The following is a 20,469-nucleotide window of genomic DNA, read 5'->3' as shown; positions in this document are numbered from 1 at the left end:
ACTCAAATGCGGGATATATTGACTTAATTGTGAAAATGTAATGCTGTCTGTTTTTATTGTATTTTTATTTACTATGTTAAATATTTACCAATTATATTTTAATCTGGTTCAGGCCTGCAGCAGTCCTAGATTTGACACCTCTGGCCTAGGGACCTTCTCTTCTCTGAAGTCATGCAGCCCCAACAAATGGACCTCTGTCCTGGGCCACTGCTCTTGCTTTTTTCTGTTCTAGGTGATAAGAGTAGGGTCTCTGACCCAGTGAGTTTACAAGCTACAGGAATCTGGGAATAAAGGTGTAGGCTGAGTTTGGTAGCCCATGAGTAGCCATGTTCAAAGGAGCAAGGAGCAACCCTCTAACTCCAGTAAAGCAGCAAGATATGTTCCATCTGTACATGAACTTGATGAGATCAATGCTATGTAAGAACCGAGGTAAGACTTGTGCCTACTCTTCCCAGAGACCAAGAAGGAAAAGTAGAAAATATGACCGCAAGGATTGAAAGGACATTTATGTATCTTGGTTCTTGCTGTATTTTTGAAGTAAATAGCTTTTTTTGTAAAAACTAATTGACATTGAATGTTAAGTGGAAGTGAAGTGCTAGTCACTGGCACCTAACATTGAAGGGAACCTAACTTCTGGGGATTTGAGCGGATGGCATTAGAGAAGGGAGACCCCCCATAAGACTTTTAGAGTATACAAGAACTCTGATGAGCAATAGAACTGGATTAACTGGGGGATAATGAGCCAGAGAATATCAGTTTACACAACCACACAGTGATATTGGTAAAATATGGTATTAAAAAAGATAAGTCCTTTGTAGAAGTTTGGGATTACTAAAGGAGATTTCCATTTTTCTGACAGCAATCCAGCCTGCTCTCCTCCTCTCATTTAATCAGTGCTCATAAATGAGTTAAAAATACTCTATATTTGGTTGGGGATTTAAAAATGGAAAGGATTGTACAGATTATCTAGTTCAAGCATTCCTTACCAATGAGGAGACCAGGGCCTGGAAAAATTAGATAATTTGCCCAAGGTTATATGGGTATTAAGTGACTGAGCACAGGATTTCTGACTTTATATATAGTGGTCTTCCCACTACATGATACAACCACCATGACAATCATTATCAAGTAATGTGAAAACCTGTCATGTACAGAAGGGAACAAATGATTGGATCAATAGGAGAATGAGCATTAACTGTGTACAAGATCTTGTGCTAAGCATTGTGAATATAAACATACAATACAATGAGCAAGACATTTCTTTCTCCTCAAGAACCTTACATTTTAAACAAGCGGGCAACCCCAAAAGGGGTGCTAGAAAATGGAAAGAGAGGGAACTATGGAATAAGGCTTGTCTTACTTTGCCGCAAGGGTGGAACTCAGAGCAACGAGTAAAGTTGCAGAAAAGCAGGTTTGTCTTCAATATATATTTAAAAAAAAACTAACAAAGCTAGCCAAAAATAGAATGAACTGCCTAGAGAGAGGTACTTTCCTGTCAGTGAAGGTTTTCAAACGGAGACTGGCTTACAACATGAGGTATGTTATAGAGAAGATGCCTGCCCTGGCACAGTTAGACCACATGACCTCTGGGGTTCCTAGGTTTATATGATCATAAGATCACAAATTTAGAGCTGGAAGGGACTTTAATAGTTATGTAGTTCAAAATATTTTAAAGGTATATAAACCAAGGACCACAACAGGGAAGTGATTTGCCCAAGGTCATTTGAGGAGTAGGTCCCCGACTCCAAATCCAGGGTTTTTTCCATTACATAATGACCTCCTAACAGGTCTCTTCCAATTGCCAAATTCTTTGATTCAGATATGAGTTTGATCCTTCAGCTACAAAGGCAGCAGCACTGGACCTGTTGTTAAGAAGACCAGAGTTCGAATCTAGACTCAGACACATAGTAACTCTGTGCCTCTAAGTCACTTAACTGTTCTGTGCCTCAGTTTCCCCACCTGTAGAATTGGTATAATAATAACACCTAATTGCCTGAATTATTATGAAGAGCAAATGTATAGTTCTTTGTAAACCTTAAGGAGCTCTATAAACATTATTACAATCATTAAAATTACTACTAGTAGTAGGAGAAAGTCTTCTTCTAATGGACATTCGTTTGGGTTCATTTTAAATTTGTTTTCTCTTACCCAGAAACATTCTCACTTAATCTAGGCTAAGAAAAAAAAGGTTAATAGAGCATGGGGATGCATTAAGGAAATGATCCTGCAAACCACTGAAGACCTTTCAGAAAGCAGAAAGAAGAAGCAACTCTGGATTGCTGAATTGTCTAGTTATTCTTTGATTCCCAACATAGGACCTTTGGGGCTTAGCAAGGAGGTCAGTGGATCCACTATCCTGCCAATAAATCACTGAAAGCTAGAAGATTTCTGTTCTTTAAGTGGAAATAAGGTCTCTCCATACGATCTTAGTATAAGCCCCAGGCCTCGCAAGATATTCACCCTAAGAAAAGAAATTTAAAAAAAGAATATTTCAAGTTAAACTTGTATATTTTACCTCTCCAATTTCTCAGTTCAGGGGCTGAGAAGATTTCTGGTCCTGGGTTCAAATTCTCATTAATTGGTCTTAACACAAATAATACCTTGCAAATAATACCCATGACACTATTTGTCAAAGAAGTTGCGGTCTAACCTGGGCCTCATCAGAAACAGTTTATTTACAGAAGAATAAAAAGTGATATTTGATAAACCAGAAGGCCATTTATAGAGCACGGCTCTGGCATTGTAATCACCATTGTGATCATTGAAATTATTATCATGGCATAGTGACAAATGACATTCAATCATTCATCCTTTCATTCCACAAGTATTTATTGAATTCCTCCTCTTACTTCAGCCTTTCATTCAGTACTGTAGACCTATAAAAGAGATATAAGATGTTCAACCCTCCTGATGCTTCAAATCTAATTAAAAGATATTCTCTTCTTTGGCATTTTAAACTTATAAAGTGTCTTCAAAGATTCATGGAGTCCTAGTAATAGACATTTAAATTATAAACTACTGAGGGCAGAGATTGTCTCAATCTCCTTTCCTTGACCTTCTATGACAGTGTATAAGAATACCATAGGATTTAGTAAACATTTACTGGATTGAATTGACTAGTATTAAGAGAGACTGAAGGGACCTTAGAAGTCTTTTCAATTTCATGCCTTTGTACTTGAGGAAACTGAGACCCAGAGAGGTAAAGGGACCCATTTAAAGGTCTTTTTGGTACCTGTTTATACAGAAGGTTAGTGAGAATATTTGGTACTGGAATCCTAAGTCTCTAGCTCTAATGCCTAAGACCATAGAAGGTTTATGACCTACAAGATGGCTATGTGGTTCCAAACTAATTTAAAATCTTGTTGGAAAGCCAATCTACATTGAATAAACATTTCAAAACACCCCTGGACTTGAAGTAGAAGACCTCTAATTCTGGTTTGAACTAGAGGACCTCTAAGGTTCCCTTCAGATCCAAAATTTTCTAATTTGATATCTTAATCAGAGAGCAATACTAAACAGATTATGACAAATCCGCTGTGTTGAATGTAATGAAATACCAAAGTATAAAGTATAAACTAGGGCAATGAGGAATCTGGTTTGTCTTTCAGGAAACTTTCTCCTCTCTTCTCTGAGGCCCTAGAACATTTTCTTTGTACCTCCCTTAGGACAGCCATTCCACCTAGGGTTATACTTAAGTGTCTGAAGTATTCAGAGAATACCTTCCCTACTAACCTATCATTTCTTTGAGAGTAAGGATTATGCATTTTTCATCTCTGTATGGTCTTGTGTATAGCACAAACTCAATAAATATGTGTGGAATTGGAGGCACACCAAATTAAAGAGTACTGGGAGAGTTGGAAAGGACTTTAGCTAACATCTGGCCCAACTAATTTATTTTACTAAAGAGGAAACTGAGATTAAGAGAAATGAAATGACTTCCCCAAAATCATACAGCTAATAATGGCAGGGCTGGGATTTTCAAGTTTTACCAGGTCACCCCTCCCTATTCAATTGGTTGCCTATTATTTTCAAGAACAAACAATGTATTTTCTTTAGCTTTTAAAATCCTTCATAACCTTTCCCCTTTCTATCTTTTCCATTTTCTTTACTCCCCTCCCTTCCTCTATGATTCAGCCTTGCTCTTCTTTGTACATGGTACTCCATTTTCTATCTCAGTTCATTTTCACTACTCACCCCCACTCCCCAAATTTGGAATGCCTTCCCTCTTCACCTCTACCTCATGATTTCCCTTCAACACAACTAAAATCCAGTCTTCTTCAAGAAGCCTTTCCCAGTGCCTTTTCATTCTGCTGAGACTGTCTCTAATTTATCCTGTATTTAGCTGATTTGTATGTGGTTGTGTGAACATTGTCTTCTTTATTGGAATGGAGATTCTTTGAGGGCAAGGACTATCTTTACCTTTCTTTTCCCTTCCCTCTCTTTCTCCCTCCCTCCCTCTTTCTTTCTTTCTTTCTTTCTCTTTCTCCTCTTTTTTCTTTCTTTCTCTGTGTCTCTCCCTTTCTTCTTTTCTCCCTCACTTTCTTTGTACCTTCCTTCTTTCCTTTTTTCTTCTTTCTTCTCCTCTCTCTCTCTCTCTCTCTCTTTCTCTCTCTCTCTGTCTTTCTTCTTCTCTCTTTTTCTCCCTCTTCCTCCCAGTATTTCCTTACTAGCACAATGACTGATAAAGCTTCTTGACTTTTGTAATTCAGGAATTTAGACTACAAACCCAGGCAGTTTAGGATAATGGAAAAAGTACCTGAAATGAAAACCTTAATTCTAACCTTGGATATGCCAGAAGTTCACAGTGTAACCCCTGGACAAGTTACCTCTACCCTAGGCCTCAGTTACCCTCTCTGCAAAATGTAGACAGCAATTGAATTACACCACAGTGTCTATCATATAGTAGGCGCTTAATACATGTTGATTGATTGATAGGTGATATGATCTCTAAGGGCTCTGGAGCTCTCAGATTCTCTAATTCTTTGAAAAGGACTAAATGGCCCTTAGTACTAGCCCTAGCTGTATGACTCTACCTTTTTAAAAAATGACGACGTCAATCAATCACTGATTAACATTTTTCCTTTCAGCTCTCTTCCCTGACAGTCTTCAGAGCTGTGCAATGGGTCAGGTAAAGGTACTAGCTTGCTGACAGAGGAGGAAAACTGCTGGCCTCGTGGCCTCGGGAAAGCCTTCCGACTGGAAAAAAAAAAAACTAGAAGAAAACAAGTGGGGGAGTGGAGAGAACATTCACGACAAAAGTGTCAATAGCTTGAGGCCGGCAGCCCCCGCGGAAAGGGCAGCGTGGGCAAGCCTCTGAGGGGGCTGGGCGAGTGAGGAGAGCGCTGGGAGTGGGCAGCTAGCGCTCAGGAGCGGGAGGTTCGGTGGCAGCTCAGCCTGTGCAGGGCGCCTGGGATCGCCAAAGCGCAGCTTGGAGCAGCAGCGCGGCGCAGCGCTGGACAGCGCACTGCCAGGGAGATTGGACAGCAGCACGCTGGGCGGCCGGGAGCCCCCCGCAGCTCCCCCCACTTCGCCGACCAGCCAGCCAGCCAGCTACCCCTCTGCCTCTGACTTCAGTTCAGCTCCACCCCCGTGTGGCGGCGGCTCCTCTGTCAAAAACTGCGCTCGGCGGCACTAGCCCAGCCTCGGGAACCAGCTACACCTGCCCCGTCGCCCTCTCTGCCTCGGTCTTCCTGCCCCCAACTGGCCCAACTTGGATGGAGTTGGGGTCCTGAGTCCCCTTAATACCAGACCAGAGGCGACCCCTCTACTTCCACTCCCCGTCCGGGACCCTCTTCTCTTGTCTGCTCAGCTCCAGAGATGAGAAAAGTTGGCGGCGGCGGCGGCGGCGGCTCTCCTACCCGGCTCGGAGCGCTCCTCGCCCGCACCGGGATCTTGCTTCTCTGCGCCCGGGGCGCCTGTGGCGGGGGCGGCGGCGGGGGCGGCTCCTGTTGCCCTCCACCGTCCCCCGGATCGGCCCAGCGCTGGACACCAGCTCGAGCTGGGACACCCCCTCTGGGGCCCCAAGAGAAGCTGGGGCCGGCGGCTGTTCCTGGGGAGCAGCGGCGCTCCGGGGCTCCTGCCAAGCCGAGTAGAGCGCCCCCGGCTCCCATGCCATTCCCCCGTCGCCCGGTGTTTACAGTGGCCCCCGGGGACAGGGCTCTTTCCCTCGAGAGGGTCCCAGGCGGTGACAGCGGGGCCGGAGGATTTCGCTCTATCCGGAGGAGACGGAGTGAGATGGAACAGGGAAAGGAAGATCGGGACAACAGCGAGGGCAGGCGCCCAAGGGGGCAGCCGGGGGATGGAGGGCAGCGGGAGCCTGGCAAAGCAACCCGATTCCGGCTGGAGGAGCTGAGACTGACAAGTACCACGTTTGCGCTGACCGGGGACTCAGCACACAACCAAGCCATGGTCCACTGGTCAGGTCACAACAGCAGCGTGAGTAGCAGAGGAGGCCAAGCCTCCGGGGAGAATGTATGGGGGTGGGGTGTGTGTGTGTGTGTGTGTGTGTGTGTGTGTGTGTGTGTGTGTGTGTGTGTGTGTGTATGTGTGTGTGTATGTGTCTGTGTGAAGGTCCCTTCCTGGTAATTGGGGGACGTCCCTGGAGCCCAGAGCCGAGAAGGCAATGGTTAAAACAGGCAGAGGGAATGAGAAGAAACTGGAAGGGTGGAGGGCTTCTGAATTTAGGATGCCATTGACCATCAGTTTTTCTCCTCTCCTTCTCCCTCTCCCTCCCCCATTTTTTAAACCCAGGAGTAATAATACCTCCTGTTAACCCTTCCGCCTTTCCCCCCCACAAGCAATCTAGTGAGCGTCTCTGAATGCTGAAATTTTCTAAAGCACTTGCAGTTCAGATAAACTATGTTCCGGCCTCCCCTGCCCCCAATTTATGGTAATGAAGACTGTGACCAGGCAGATAATAGCATTTTTTTAAAGTATTAGGAACATGGAAAGTGAAGGGTTAAATTTTCAGGCAGCTTGAAATGTCTGGTCCTTTATTTGCAAGATTTAGTTAAGGGCTTAGAGTATGAGACAGAAAAGTCTTTAGGTGTAGAATATCCGTGGTATGGAGCCCTGTGCCTTCCTCATTTCCCCCATCCTCTGAAGGACTGCAGTGGCAAGCTGGTGCCCTTAATGTATTCCTGTTTCTTGGGAACAAGCGGATGCATGTTTCAGGGAGAACACTCCAGCATCCCCTAACAACATCCGCGTGTGTGTTGTCAGAGTTCGGGGTTTTCCAGCATGTGAATGAATGGTTGTTCTAGTCTAGTACTTCCTGGTCCCAGGAAGATCAGACACAGCAGTTACAACAACTCCCCTGTTCTTGCTTCCTTTGCTTTACCTCTGATGAATAAGAGCAAATGCAGAAACCCATTTTGTGGGTGCAAGGGAAAATAGTCGAAGGTAGGGAGAATCGGCGGCAGGGGGACTCCTCCTTGCAACACTTCTTCTAGCTAGGGGATGGAGATTGATTTTAAAAAAAGAGCAAAAACAAGCAAAAACAAAACTGATTTCCCTTTTTGTACAAATGCTACCTCTTTTGAAGTGAAGGGTGCTGGATGCTGCTCAAGTTTAAATGGAACTTGGAAATAGTAACAGAAAAAAGGAATTGTGAAGAGCTAAAGAAATAAAAAAAGTAAGGAAAGTTCTATAGGCTGTCATAAAGCAGACAGGGAAGTATTAAAACTAAGCATGGGAAGTGGAAAAGATTATTCAGTCAGAAATATGAGATTTTATTGTTCATACTACATACTGATTTTTCAGCCTAGTACTCTTCATGATATTTTCCATCGTAAAGTAATATTAGCTAAAATTGTTCCAGAGCCTTGTCACTTACGCAGCAGTACACATTGTCAGTTCCTAATGAGAGGAGTTGTTTGTATCCAGAAAGCCATTATTTTAAAATGTTAATTCCTTTAGTATACCTTTAGGTAAATGAGGAATTTTAAAAAATGGTGTTGATCATAGTTGTCATTCAAACATCCACAGGATTTTTCTTGGAATTCAGCCTGTATGAAAGGGGCTAATTTTATCAAGGTTTGAGAAACTTCTTCAATTATCTGATCAAAGAAATTACTTCCATTCATATTCTGTGCACTTTTGTCCTATTCCTTACACCTAAACTCTTGGATCTTTCATGTCATAACCACTTAAAGTACTGCCCCATCTTCCCCCCCACCCCCACCATTTGAACTTGAGTCTTAAACTGTTGGAATAACTTTCCCAGTGCTTTAAGTGATTAAGAAAAAGCTTTTGGCTTTAAAGGCAGGTTTTAAATACATCAGACATGTAGGTCTTGTCGCACTGGGAAGCAAAAGACTTTTGACTTGAAATATTTCTGGCTTTTACTGTTATCCAAGCCGTAAAATATCACTTACCAATTAAACCCTTGCTTTAGCTCATCTCTCAAAAGGTCTTGGAAAGAGTGAGATGGGTATTTCCTTGGCAAATAAGATACTTTCCATTTAAGAAGCACCCCATGATCATTTATGTCTATATAGTTGAGACCCATAGGGCTGCTTTTCTTTCCTTGCCCATGGATACAACTCAGCAGGGCTTAGCTGTGCTAGTGATTTGGAAGGGTAGTATGCAAAACCTTTTGAAATGTTTCAGTTGGTACTATGGGATATGACTGCTGAATGTTTGACCATACACAGCTACCTAGTTATCCACTCCTGCCCTTTAAATGTTTTGTCTCTGGAGAAACAGCCAACTTGAGAAGGAACTTGGGAAGCAAGAAAAAAGCATAGTCCTTAGTCATTACTGTTTAGAAGAGGAGGGTCTGTGTGGAATTCAAAGAGCGCTGGATTTGCAGCTGAAAAGCTTGAGTTCAAGCTTTGCCATTTATTACCTCTGTGACCTATGGCAAATTATTTGACTTTCTGAGCTTTGTTTTCCTTATTTGTAAAAATGAAGGGATTAGATTAGATGACCTCTAAATTCTCTTCTGGCTTTGTGATCTTATCAGTGCTCCACTTAAAGAGATCATTTACATGGGAAGATGTACATATATGTATATATACATATGTACATATATGCACATAGATATACACACTACTGAGTGAAACATGTGTATATATGTATGTACATACAAGTCAGCCTGTTTCACTCAGTAATGAAACTATTAATATCAATTTGAGATAAATATATGGGTGATCACTGATAATTGTATACATGTAATAATAGCTAATGTTTAGATTATCACTCTATGTATGGTGAGGTACTTCATAAACATTATCTCATTTGATTCTCACTGCAACCCTTTCAGGTAAGTGCTATTTATAGATGAGGAAACTGAGGCTGAGAGACTAAAATATTTGTTCAAGGTCATAATGTAGCTGTTAAGTGTCCAAGGCAGGATTCAAACAGAGATCTTCTGGTCCCCAAACTCAGCACTCCATCCTTTACCCCATGCCTACTTCTAAATGCCTAGCGTATAAATTTGTTTTCCCATTCTTCATTGCTACATGCAACACATACCTTGAAAACTGCTTAACCTTTAGCTAGAAACCTTTGCCAAGAAGGGGGCTGATTACTGTAATGCCAGTATTAGAGGTGCAAATTTATGGTAATTATAGGCCGCCTGTCAAACTTCTCAGGAGCCTTCTCTGGTTCTCATGCTTCCCCTTTCCCTCCTACTCCTTCCAAAGATGGGCTCTGGGCGTAGTTTGGAGCAGGTAACAGTTTCAGCTCATCTGTGGGAGTGATGTTCTCCCCTGTACACTGCAGCTGTGGTTTAGGAAAAGCTGTTGCTAAAGTTCGTGGAACACCTTGGGATTCTTTGGCATGAAAGGAGCTGGGTATGAATCACTGTCATGAGCCTGATACTGTAAGCAAGAACACATTGCTTCTGCCCTACTCATCTTAGACATGCTGTGCCTTGATCTAATTTTATATGGTAATACTCAATATGTTAATATATAATGTATGTTTCCACTATACATATGTATATACATATGATCTCCTTATATCCAAGGAGTTCCAGGATACTACAGCTGTGATACTTCATTAATTGTTACTGCAGTCTGGTTAGGGAGGTGGTGAGCATTATTATTTTCATTTCACATTTTTATTCTAGAGTTAATTTAAATATTTCATTAGCTTTATTTTCTCACATTGGTGATACTTATTTTTTATTTTACGAGAGATTGTAACTTTTGCAAATTTTGTCCATTATTCTGTTGACTTCTATTTATAGCCTACTTAACATTGTCCTGCTAAGAGTGTGAATCTCTTCCACTGATTCTTCTGACTTTATCTGTCCTTGGACTTACCAAACTGATCGTATTTTTCACTAGACCCTTCTCACGCATATGTTTGAGCCAGAGTAGACTTGATTATTGTTACCCTATCATGCACTAGATTTTCCCACCTCCTTGCCTTTGTTCACATCATTCCCTCTGACTCCAAAGTCCTTCTGTTTAGTTCTATCTTTTTAATTTCAAGACACTGTTTGAGGATCAGTCCGATGCTTGTTTCTTTTGTGAAGACTTCCTTGACCTTCTCAACTTCTTGAAGCTGAAGTGATGTCTTCTTTCTCCTTTTCCTAGAGTATGTTACACCTCTTATGTCTCTTTCATTCAACAGATAATTTTTGGTCAATTTCCTATGCTAAAGACTGGTAAAGATACAAAAATATACTCCCACACCCACTACCCCGCCCCACATATAACACAGCCACTTAGACTAATCCACTAGGATTAGAAGTATCTTTGAAAAAATATATAGTGAAAATGTCAATGTGATAAGTGCATTAGAGAAGGATGAAGTGCTATGAAATTAGAAGACAGCAAGGGGTGAAGGGTAGGGTGTTGGATGTGAGTCAGCAAACCCAGGATTTGGATCTCCTCTTATGATACTTTATGGCTATCTGACTTTAGACTGGCAAGTTATATTTTACTTCTTGGACTTTCAATGTCCTCATCTGTAAAAAGGAGATGGAATCACTTGTAGTGGCTATCTGTTGAGGTTATTGGGAGCCTCAAATAAGACAATGTATATAAAATGCTTTTGAAACCCTAAAGGTGTGAATTTCAAATACTTTTTTTTAAAGGAGAGATCACTTCTAGATGGATGTCTTTTATAATTGGTTTGTGTGTCTCTGTATTATACTTTCTACTTTTCTATTTGAATGAATTCCTATAGGTAGAAATTTCTGTAGGCAGAGTCTCTAAAATATTTCCCCATTAGGGAAACAAGATGTATTTACAAATAACTACGAGGCAGGGCATTTTCATGTTATAGAAAGTTCAGAGGATGGGGAGAGTAAGTCCAGCAAGGAGGGATTAGGAAAAGTTTTATGAAGGTGGTATTTTTAAGCTGAGCCTTAATAGTGGTAAGTAAGAATTCTACCTTGTGTCTGAGTTTACAGAGCACTTTTCTCCCAGACTTCCTTTAACTGGGAAGAGGAAGCAGCTCTCTTCTTGTATTTCCACATTATAACTTGTGATGTAGTTATTTGGGCTCATGCATTATTTCCAAAAGCTAAACTGAGGGTAGGGATCACTTCTTATTTATAAGCTCATATAATCTTTTAGTCCTATGACCTTAGTGGTCAACTCATAATTCTTCATACCCCATTCCAGTTCTGAAATACTGCGTGTTAATGCCTTAAGCAAACATGTCCAATTTTTAAGGATATCCCTAACTTGGTAGTGGGCAAGTCTTTTATAATTGGTATGTGTGTCTCTGCATTATACTCTGTATTTTTCTATTTGAATGAATTTCTGTTGGCAGAGAGCCAAGATAATCATAAGGTATTAGGTTGCATTTGGTTTAAATCTGTCTTTGTGAATTTGTAGGCAAAAAGCAGTAGAACTTTTTTGACCTGTTACCATTCATCTCCATATAATTTGCTTTAAAAAAGAAATGTTATCTCTGGAGATAAAACCCTTTATCTTAAGAATGGAACAAAAGTGTCTCTTCCATGTTTAATAACATCAAATAGAGGCAGCTTGCTAGGTGGATTTGTAGTGAAAGGATTCAGGTTAGAGTTGGTTCTTTCATTTACTAGCTGCATGACCTTGGGCAAGTCCCTTAACCTATTTTACAATTATTACCCTCTTTTGACTAATTCTTAAGGTTGTATGGCATACCAGATGAGATCATGCATGTGAAAATACTTTGAAAACTGTAATGTGTCATCAAAATGTAAAAAAACCCAAAACTGTAAGACCAGCATTTCCTAAACCAAAGTTTACTGTAACCTAGTAAAAAATAAAACTTGTCTGCCTTAGATTCCTTGATTCTTTGTAGCCTTATTATAGTGACTCTCAACAGTCAGGGAACAGGAATAGGGATTTGGGAGACCATGCATATGAGAGAGCAAGAGGTTATAAGGAGAAGGAGCACTCATGGATTTTAACAAGTAAGAGTATTTCATATAAAAAGTTGCCTTGGCCTAGCATTTGGAAAATGATGTTTTGGGATAAAAACAACATGATATATGGAAACTGCAGTGACTCTGAAAGGGCCTGAATTTGAACCTCACCTTTGATGCATACTACCCATGTGACTTTTGGTGAGTTCCTTAACTTCTGTGGCCCTCCGTTTCTTCACTGGTAAAGTGAAGCTGTTGTATTACATGTCATTCAAGGTTGCTTTCAGTTTTAGATGCATTATTTTTGTGAATGAATACATTGAGAGGTATTATTTTTCTTTTTTTAAAATCTGTAGAACATGTGAAAATCCTGTAAGAAGAGTCACCAAAGCTCCTGGACTATCTTTGCTTATTCGTGAAGATCACATACATTTTTGTTTTCCATACATTTCTACCTACTGTCTATGTGTCAAAGTGCTCTTCAAAGCATGGGAGAATGAACCAAAGATATATGAGGTTTATTCCCTGTCTGTAAGAGACTTGTAGTCTCATTGGGAAAACAAGATGCCTACACAGATAATAACTATACCAAACATTTCCATTTTATAGAAAACAAGAACTACAGGTTCAGAGGATGGGGGCAGTAGTCCCTACATGGGGTAATCAGGGAAGGCTTCATGAAGGAGGTGTTATTTTTTTAAGGTGAGCCTTAATAATAATAAGTACCAATTCTATCATGCATTAGAGTTTACAAAAGCACATTTTCCTATAAAACTCCTTTAGGTAGGGAGTGTAAGTAGTATTGGTCCATTTTACTGATAAGGAAACTCATCCAGAGAGATGAAATGATTTATGTGTGATCCTACAGCTAGTGTTTGAAATAAGTTTTGAACCCTTTATCTCTCTTGACCCCTAGTCTAACAGTCTTTTTTTTTTTTTTTTTACATAACTCTGCCTCTCTTAAAGCACTGAAAGATGGATAGGACTTTGATAGACAGCAGTAGGGATATGCAGAACATTCCAGGTAGAAGAAACAGCCTAGAGAAAGATGTGGAAGTTAGAAATAATAAGTCATAATGTGTGATATCTTTGGATTTTCTCATGTCAAATGAAGACTACATTTATATAGGATCTAAAAAATTCAAATGCCTCAAAAATATTCTCAAATACCAGAGAAAAAATACTTTCCTTCACATTTGAATAATAGTATGAGTATGACCCAAAGTCATTGAGAAAAGTAAAAAAAAACACTACCTGCATCATAATTTAAAATTTGTGAAATCCAGTGTTTGCACTTTTAAATTTTAGCAGGTGAAATAATTGCTTTGTTTTGTCTTGACTTCTTTCCACAAAGATGATCTGTCTTCAAAAGTGGATTTTTTTCTATTTAATAAGCATCTGGTCAGTGAGAGCATCAGAAATTCTGTTCAGGCTGTGGATTCACTTCTCTCACTCTGCTTGTTGGTTTTATGTCTTCAAACATCATATACAAAATATTTGTTCTGTCTTTGTGTGTATTTCAATTACTGCTATATTTTTCTGGCTGGGAAGTACAGAAAATATACCTGTATTTGCTGACAGGAAGCGATTGCTGAACAGCTTTCCTGCGGCTACTGAGAGAGAAAAAAGAAAAGAGGTTCTGTTGGCTTGTGAATGAGTCAATCCCAGGGGGAATGTAATGGTCACCCCAAGGAACCATGTGCTTCTCTGCTCAAAATGGGTGGATATTATATACAAATGATGCAAACAAAAATAAAGGGGGAATCTCACTGTGCTGGTTTATAAAGGAATGGGCAAAGGGTAGGCAAAGAATTGCTCCGTGGGAAAACAAACAAACAACCCTACATAAATCTTAAAGTGTATTTAAAAAGGGAATATTTTGGGGTTTTCAGAGTTCTGGAATGTTATATTCCCAAATTTTTAGAGCACTCTTAATTTTGCAAGCATTGTTTGATTGTCATCCTTACCTTCAGCCTACCTCATCATGGTTGATTGATTGATTGATTGATTTTTACATACACTTGTGAATTCTTAAGTTTGGGAAACTCCCCTGCACTGATTCCAATACACAAACCCTTTGGAGTTGCTTGCGGCATTGACAGGATAAATGACTTCCATGGTCATAGCATGTGCCAGATGCAGTATTTTAACTCACATCTCCTGAATTCCAAGGTTGGATCTGTATCGATTATACTGTATTACCTCATGTTATAGTTAACTCCCTTATCTAAGGTAGAGCAAGTGGGCTTTGAGATCTTCAGCAGTTTAGTGGAAAGGATGCAATGAGATCCCAAGACTGTTGTCTTCCATCTCTGAGGTCTGTGAATTCTTGTAAGAGCCCATGGCCGTCTTGCCCTTCAGCGAGGGACAATGAAGAGATCATGGACCCTAATGAGCCATCCCTGGGGTTGTAATTCACAATTTGCTACCTAGTCATTGGGTGACTTTGAATAAGTCTCCTAACATCTCTGACCCTCAGTTTCTCATCTGCATAGTCAAGATAGTAGATTAGATGATCCCTACTTGCTCTGTTTCTTTAAATCTATGATTCATTTCAAATCAGGAAACATTGACCAAGAAAGGCTATAAACTTGCTAGATCCTGCAAGTATCCATACAAAGATGAGAAGAATCAATCAAGACAACAGTGAAATGAACTCAGGAGTTCACATTCTCTGGTGGGATAAGAGAGACCTGTTTGACAGACATCGAGCTCTCATAATTTGACCTAGATTTGTGTTACCGTGCTGGTCATTTTGGGAAAGGTTGTGGGCCTGGGCCTCCTGAGGCCTTTCCGCAGCTGCTCTAATGACTTGTTCTGGGATTTTTGAACAAGCAGTTTAGCCTGAGACAAGCTACGTAGCATGAAATTTAGTAGACTGTAGTCTCCATAAGGGCAGGAACCATAAGTTAATCCTTCCAATCTCCTACAGAGCTCAGCCCAAGGGCCTCAACATACAGGGCTCTCAAAAAGTACTTGTCAGATGAAGGCACAGATGATTCCCTTTGTAAAATGCAAACAAGGGAAGATAGGTGGCTCAGTGGATACAGCTTCCAGGTCTGGAGTCAGGATGACCTAAATTCAAATCCATCCTCAGACACTTACTACTTTACATCCTCAGTCACTTCACCCTGTTTGCCTCAGTTTCCTCATCTGTAAAATGAACTGGAAAAGGAAATGGCAAAACACTACAATATCTTCACTAAGAAAATCCCAAATGGGATCACAAGTAGTTAGACAAGACTGAAATGACTGAACAACAACAAAAAATGGAAATGATTTACCATCTACTCATAGGAAGATTGTGGGATTTTGCAAAAGATACAAAATGTTCTGACAGCTCTCCAATACATCCTAAAGGTTTCTGGAGTTAACAACAATGTCCAGGGTCTTACTAGTGGAGCATTGTACCCTTTTCCCCTACCTCCATCTAGTATTTGTATGCAAGTATATCCTGTTTAAAGGGAATGTCCAGGATAGCCTTAAGGAATAGAATATAGAGGAGAAGGAACACTCCTGCCTTGACTTAGCTGAGAAGAAAGGTCACAAAAAGGTCAAGACCAATCTTTAGGATTTAAATAGAGTTGGGTAAGGGGGGGCTTAATTTACTCGTTGATACTGATTGCTTTTTAGCCTTAGCTACCTCCTTTTCTTCCTCTCCATCTGCCCACCCCCAACTTCTTTTGGAATGAAAGTTCATAGAACAGAGCCAGAAATCGTAAATTCAATCAATAAGTATTTATTAAATATATACTGTGTGCCAGTCCACACCCCTCATTTTTCTGATGAAAAAATTCAAGCCTCAGGCAGAAATGACTTGCCCAAAATATTCTAGTGACCAGGGAAATCTCCTCTTTTCCAAATAGACTGCAGACTTGTAGACAGGGGTTTATTGAACATGACTTTTGGGAGGTAATGGTTCTCCCCCAGTGGATGCTGAAGGCTGACAAGAAGACTTTCTGGTACAAATAGAGCTGATTCTGGGCTGTCAACTTCCATAGTCTCAGGTCACTCACCTGTTAGGCTGGCAGGATGAGAAGCTGTCCCATTCTATAGCTCTTTCAAAGCTGTGACCTCTGTCCATCTCTCCAAGTGGCTGACCTGGAGTTATTAACATATATCATCTCAGGCTTGTTACTGGTGGAAGATGAGTGGGTTATGGCATTTGGTTTCTTCTTTGCTGCCTAATGACCCTGGAACCATCAACCTGAACAGCTTGTACACCCTTTTAAAGAAAGTGCTAATAAGAATCTTGTTATCAGAAAATCAACTAATCATCTCATGCCCTGGAGCAAAAAGGATTGATGGCTTTAGTCATTTTTACCTAGCCAGAGCAGCATACACTACTGGAACACAAAATCACACACCATAAGTCCTCTTGCTCCTGGCAAGGGTTGAAAGAAAAGACTCTTACCCAACCAATCTTTACCTCTACCTCACTTCGTGCCATGCTTTTAATCAGAAGTACTCTCATTACTTCTTCTGTTGAGATTGGGGAAATCTTATTAGTGACCACCTCAAATGGTGGGAATGATGACTGATTTTCTATGTGTTCTGTATTGTGTATAAAGGCGGTATTCTTAATCAACCATCAAAATAGGAGCTTTGATTCTTCCAGTCATGGTAAAAGTGTTAAATGGAGTCATCCACATTCCTGCATTGATCCCTTCCTTTAACCAAGGACACATGTTTGCAAGGGGTGTGCTATGGTTTTGGATGCAGTCTGAGTCTTCAGACTACAGTAACAGTTATTCAATAGCATTTGTTATAGTACCAATCACACTTTTGGCACCTGTCACATTGACATGAAGTGTGGCATGGTTAATAGAGGGTCAGCCTTGGAGTCAAGAAGACCTGGTTGAAATCTTGCCACTGATAAAATGAAGGGATTGAATTAGATGGCCTCTAAGGTCCCTTCTTGCTCTTGATTTATGATCCTGTGACATATTAGCTGTGTCAAAGTGGCAAAATTGATTAACCCTTTGTTGTCCCAGGTAGTCCTGTAAGACTATAAGTTACAAAATTGTTGCTGATCTGCCAAGATAGATGGAGTTATCATGTAGGAAGTTCCTGATGCCAATGAATTCACAGATCCAGACAACCCCATCCATCAACAATATTTATCCTATGTATGCATGAATATATATTTATAAATATGTGTGTTTGTATACATATGTGACATGTAGATCTATGATATCTAAGTATGATTAGTATTTTTTGCTATCTAAGGATCTCTGATCATCCTTGCCTTTATTTTACAAATGAGAAAACTGAGACCCAGAAAGATGGAGGTAACAGCCCTAGTTAGTATCAAATTAAAACTCAAACCCAGTGTTTTTTCAGATATATCTTGGTGCCTTTTTGTTTGCCCTCAAGGATACACACACACACACACACACACACACACACACAGTATATGTGTACATATACATATACATATGTATCTTCCAGGTGCCATGAGGCATATATATGCATTCATGCATGCAAATATACATGTGTGTACATATACTTATATGAACATGTGTATATGCATGCATGTATATCCAGTAGGCAGATGTATGTATGGTGTGCATTTCTTGTATGTGTGGATAAGATGATTTCTAAGGTCCTTTGGAGAGCTCCATTAGATAGCAAACATATTAATAATATATAAATATTACATATTTATATATAATATGCATTCATTTACATACAGGATAAATATACTTGTATATAGACATTGATAAATATTGAATAATATATGTACAATAGACATATTTATATATAGTATGCATGCATATATATACATACATGCCCAGATTTTTAATCTGTCCATATACGTACACATTATACTATGTATATACACACACATCCCACTGTATCTAGCAGAGAACACTGAACATGGTTAGTACTCAGTGAATGATTTGTGTTTGAGTAGAGTATTTCTCAGGGCAAATCGAACTGACTGGTAATAGAAACTGACCTCCCAACCTTGGCCTCATTTAAACTGATTTCCAATCAAATGAACTAGGTCGGACAAACAGCTTATATTGGCCACATCTAGAACCTTCATGCACTTAACCCTACTCCTAAGCCCACTGTTTGCAGAAAATATTCTTGCCTCCTGGTTTCTGCAAAGCTGCTTTAATACAGAAAATCCTCCTGTGTTTTCTCTTCCTGACATGCATCAGTTGGCTTCTTCTCTGTGGCTTTGTTGAGTAGCCTCTGTGTGACTGTACAAAAACTAAGTTTGTAGGTAATTATGTCACCCTGACACTTCCAAAAGCTTTCATGACTTACCGGTCTCACTAAAGGGCATATGTGCTCATATTAGCTGATCAAACATTGACTCACAAAATGAAACTCTCCATCCATGAAGGTGAGGGTGTGAGCTGGCCCTGTGCATTGTGGGCAAGGATCAATTCTACTTGAGGCAGCCCAGTTGAAGATGACTGTGAGGACAAGTTCAGAAGGGTAGAGACAACTCTTCATTCAGCCAAAGAGACACGTATATCTGGCATGTAACTTTCTCCTTTCCAGGGATTAAGAGAAATTCATCTTGTGAGAATATGGTCAAAAGAATGCAGGTGACCAAGTCAGAAGACCTCGGTTTGAGCCTTGACTCCTGTGCTTTCTAGCCGTGTAAATATGGACAGACCAGTGGAATTTCCTAAGCTTGAGATCTGCCATGTGTTAAGTGAGAACCATTATATTTGACTTACTTCACAGGGTTTATGTCAGAAAAGTGCTTGCTAGAACTCAAAGCCCCTTCAGAAATGCAAACATATTACTGGCTAGCATGTAAAGATCTCTCTTGGCATCCGGTTCAGCATCATTATTTATTTTTTGTGCTTTTCAGTGATCAGGAAGGGTCAGCGAGGAAGCATCCCAGAATCACAGGATTCTCAAGTAGAAAGGCACCTCTCAGAGGCCATCTGGGTTCAACCCATACACAAATAGAAATCCTTTGTATGACAACAAGCAGGTCATCAGTCTTTGCCTGAAGACTTGTGGCATGGGAAAATCCTTTACCTTTCAGTATGGCCCATCATACTTATTAGATATTGTTGGGAAGTCTCTTCTTATGCCAAGCCTAAATTTGTCTTTTTGCCCTTTCTACTTATTTTTCCTAGTTCTGGCATCTGGGAACACACAGAACATCTCTGAATCCTTCCACATATCACAGCCCTTTGCATACGGCAATAATCATGTCCTCACTAGATCCTCTTTTTTTACACGAAACATCCCAAGCTGTTTCTCACTTGCTGTTATCTCAAGGGCTTTCACCAATCTGCTTATTGTCTTCTGGACATTCTTTAGTTTGTCTAAGTCCTTCATACAAAATAACTTCCAGAACTGAACACAGGACAATTGATGTAATTTGAATGACTGGAGTACCTTCCAATACCTAGACACTGTCTTTCAAAATTATACTAGGTTTTTTTGAATCTGCCATCCACTTTAAAATCCCCTGATCTTTTTCAATCAAATGGTTGTTCAGCCATGCAATCTTCATGTTGTACTTTTAAAACTGATTTTTTTAAGTGTAAAAGTGTAAAACTTTACATTTGTTCTTATCCAGTGTCATTAGATTCAGCCTAATGAAATAGTCTGTCAAATCTTTTATAGAGACAACACGGTATAAAAGATAGGGCTACAGATTGCAAATCAGGAAGTTGAGTTCAAACCTCCACTCAGACATTTACTAGCTGTGTGAGCCTGGTCAAGTTTCTTATTCTCTCTGGGCTCAGCTTCTCATCTTGAACATGAGGAAATAGACTTATGACTTCCAAAGTCCCTTTTACCTCTAGATCCATGATCCCATAATCCTGACTCTGTCACGTGCTGGTTTTGCTATCTGTCCTAAATTTCTGAAGTGTGCAAATTTGATAAGAATGCTGTTAATATTCTTAAGTCACTAATAAAAATCTTAAACAACACTGTGTCAAGCACCAATTTCTAGGGCACTGGAGACCTGTTTTCAATTTGAAGTTAATCCATTAACAATTGCTCTTTGGGCCCAGACATTTAAACGAGTTTCCAACTGTACTAACCCAAATTATACTAGTTTCAAATTCTAACCCATACCTCCACATCTTTTCCAGAAGACTGGTTTGAGAAACTTTGCCAAATTCTTTGATAAAGCACAGGTAAATTATACTGACAGCAGTGCT

General features: G+C 40.1%; 1 protein-coding gene across 4 annotated transcripts in view; it reads left to right on the top strand.

Annotated features, from left to right (window-relative positions):
• Positions 1-5,512: 5,512 nt before the first annotated feature.
• SORCS1 (sortilin related VPS10 domain containing receptor 1) overlaps positions 5,513-20,469 on the top strand; it is a 750,254-nt gene continuing 735,297 nt past the window's right edge. For 3 of the 4 annotated variants that reach the window (XM_072621775.1, XM_072621754.1, XM_072621746.1), the window contains exon 1: positions 5,513-6,435. In XM_072621775.1, the coding sequence (XP_072477876.1) occupies positions 5,818-6,435 (618 nt within the window). In that variant the 5' untranslated portion in view covers positions 5,513-5,817. The remainder of the gene's footprint in view (positions 6,436-20,469) is intronic. The other variant, XM_072621765.1, reaches the window with a different exon arrangement.

The sequence above is a fragment of the Notamacropus eugenii genome, chromosome 1 (genome assembly GCF_028372415.1).
Source record: "Notamacropus eugenii isolate mMacEug1 chromosome 1, mMacEug1.pri_v2, whole genome shotgun sequence".
NCBI classification, from domain to species: Eukaryota; Metazoa; Chordata; class Mammalia; order Diprotodontia; family Macropodidae; genus Notamacropus; species Notamacropus eugenii.
This window is presented reverse-complemented; position numbering and strand designations above follow the sequence as displayed.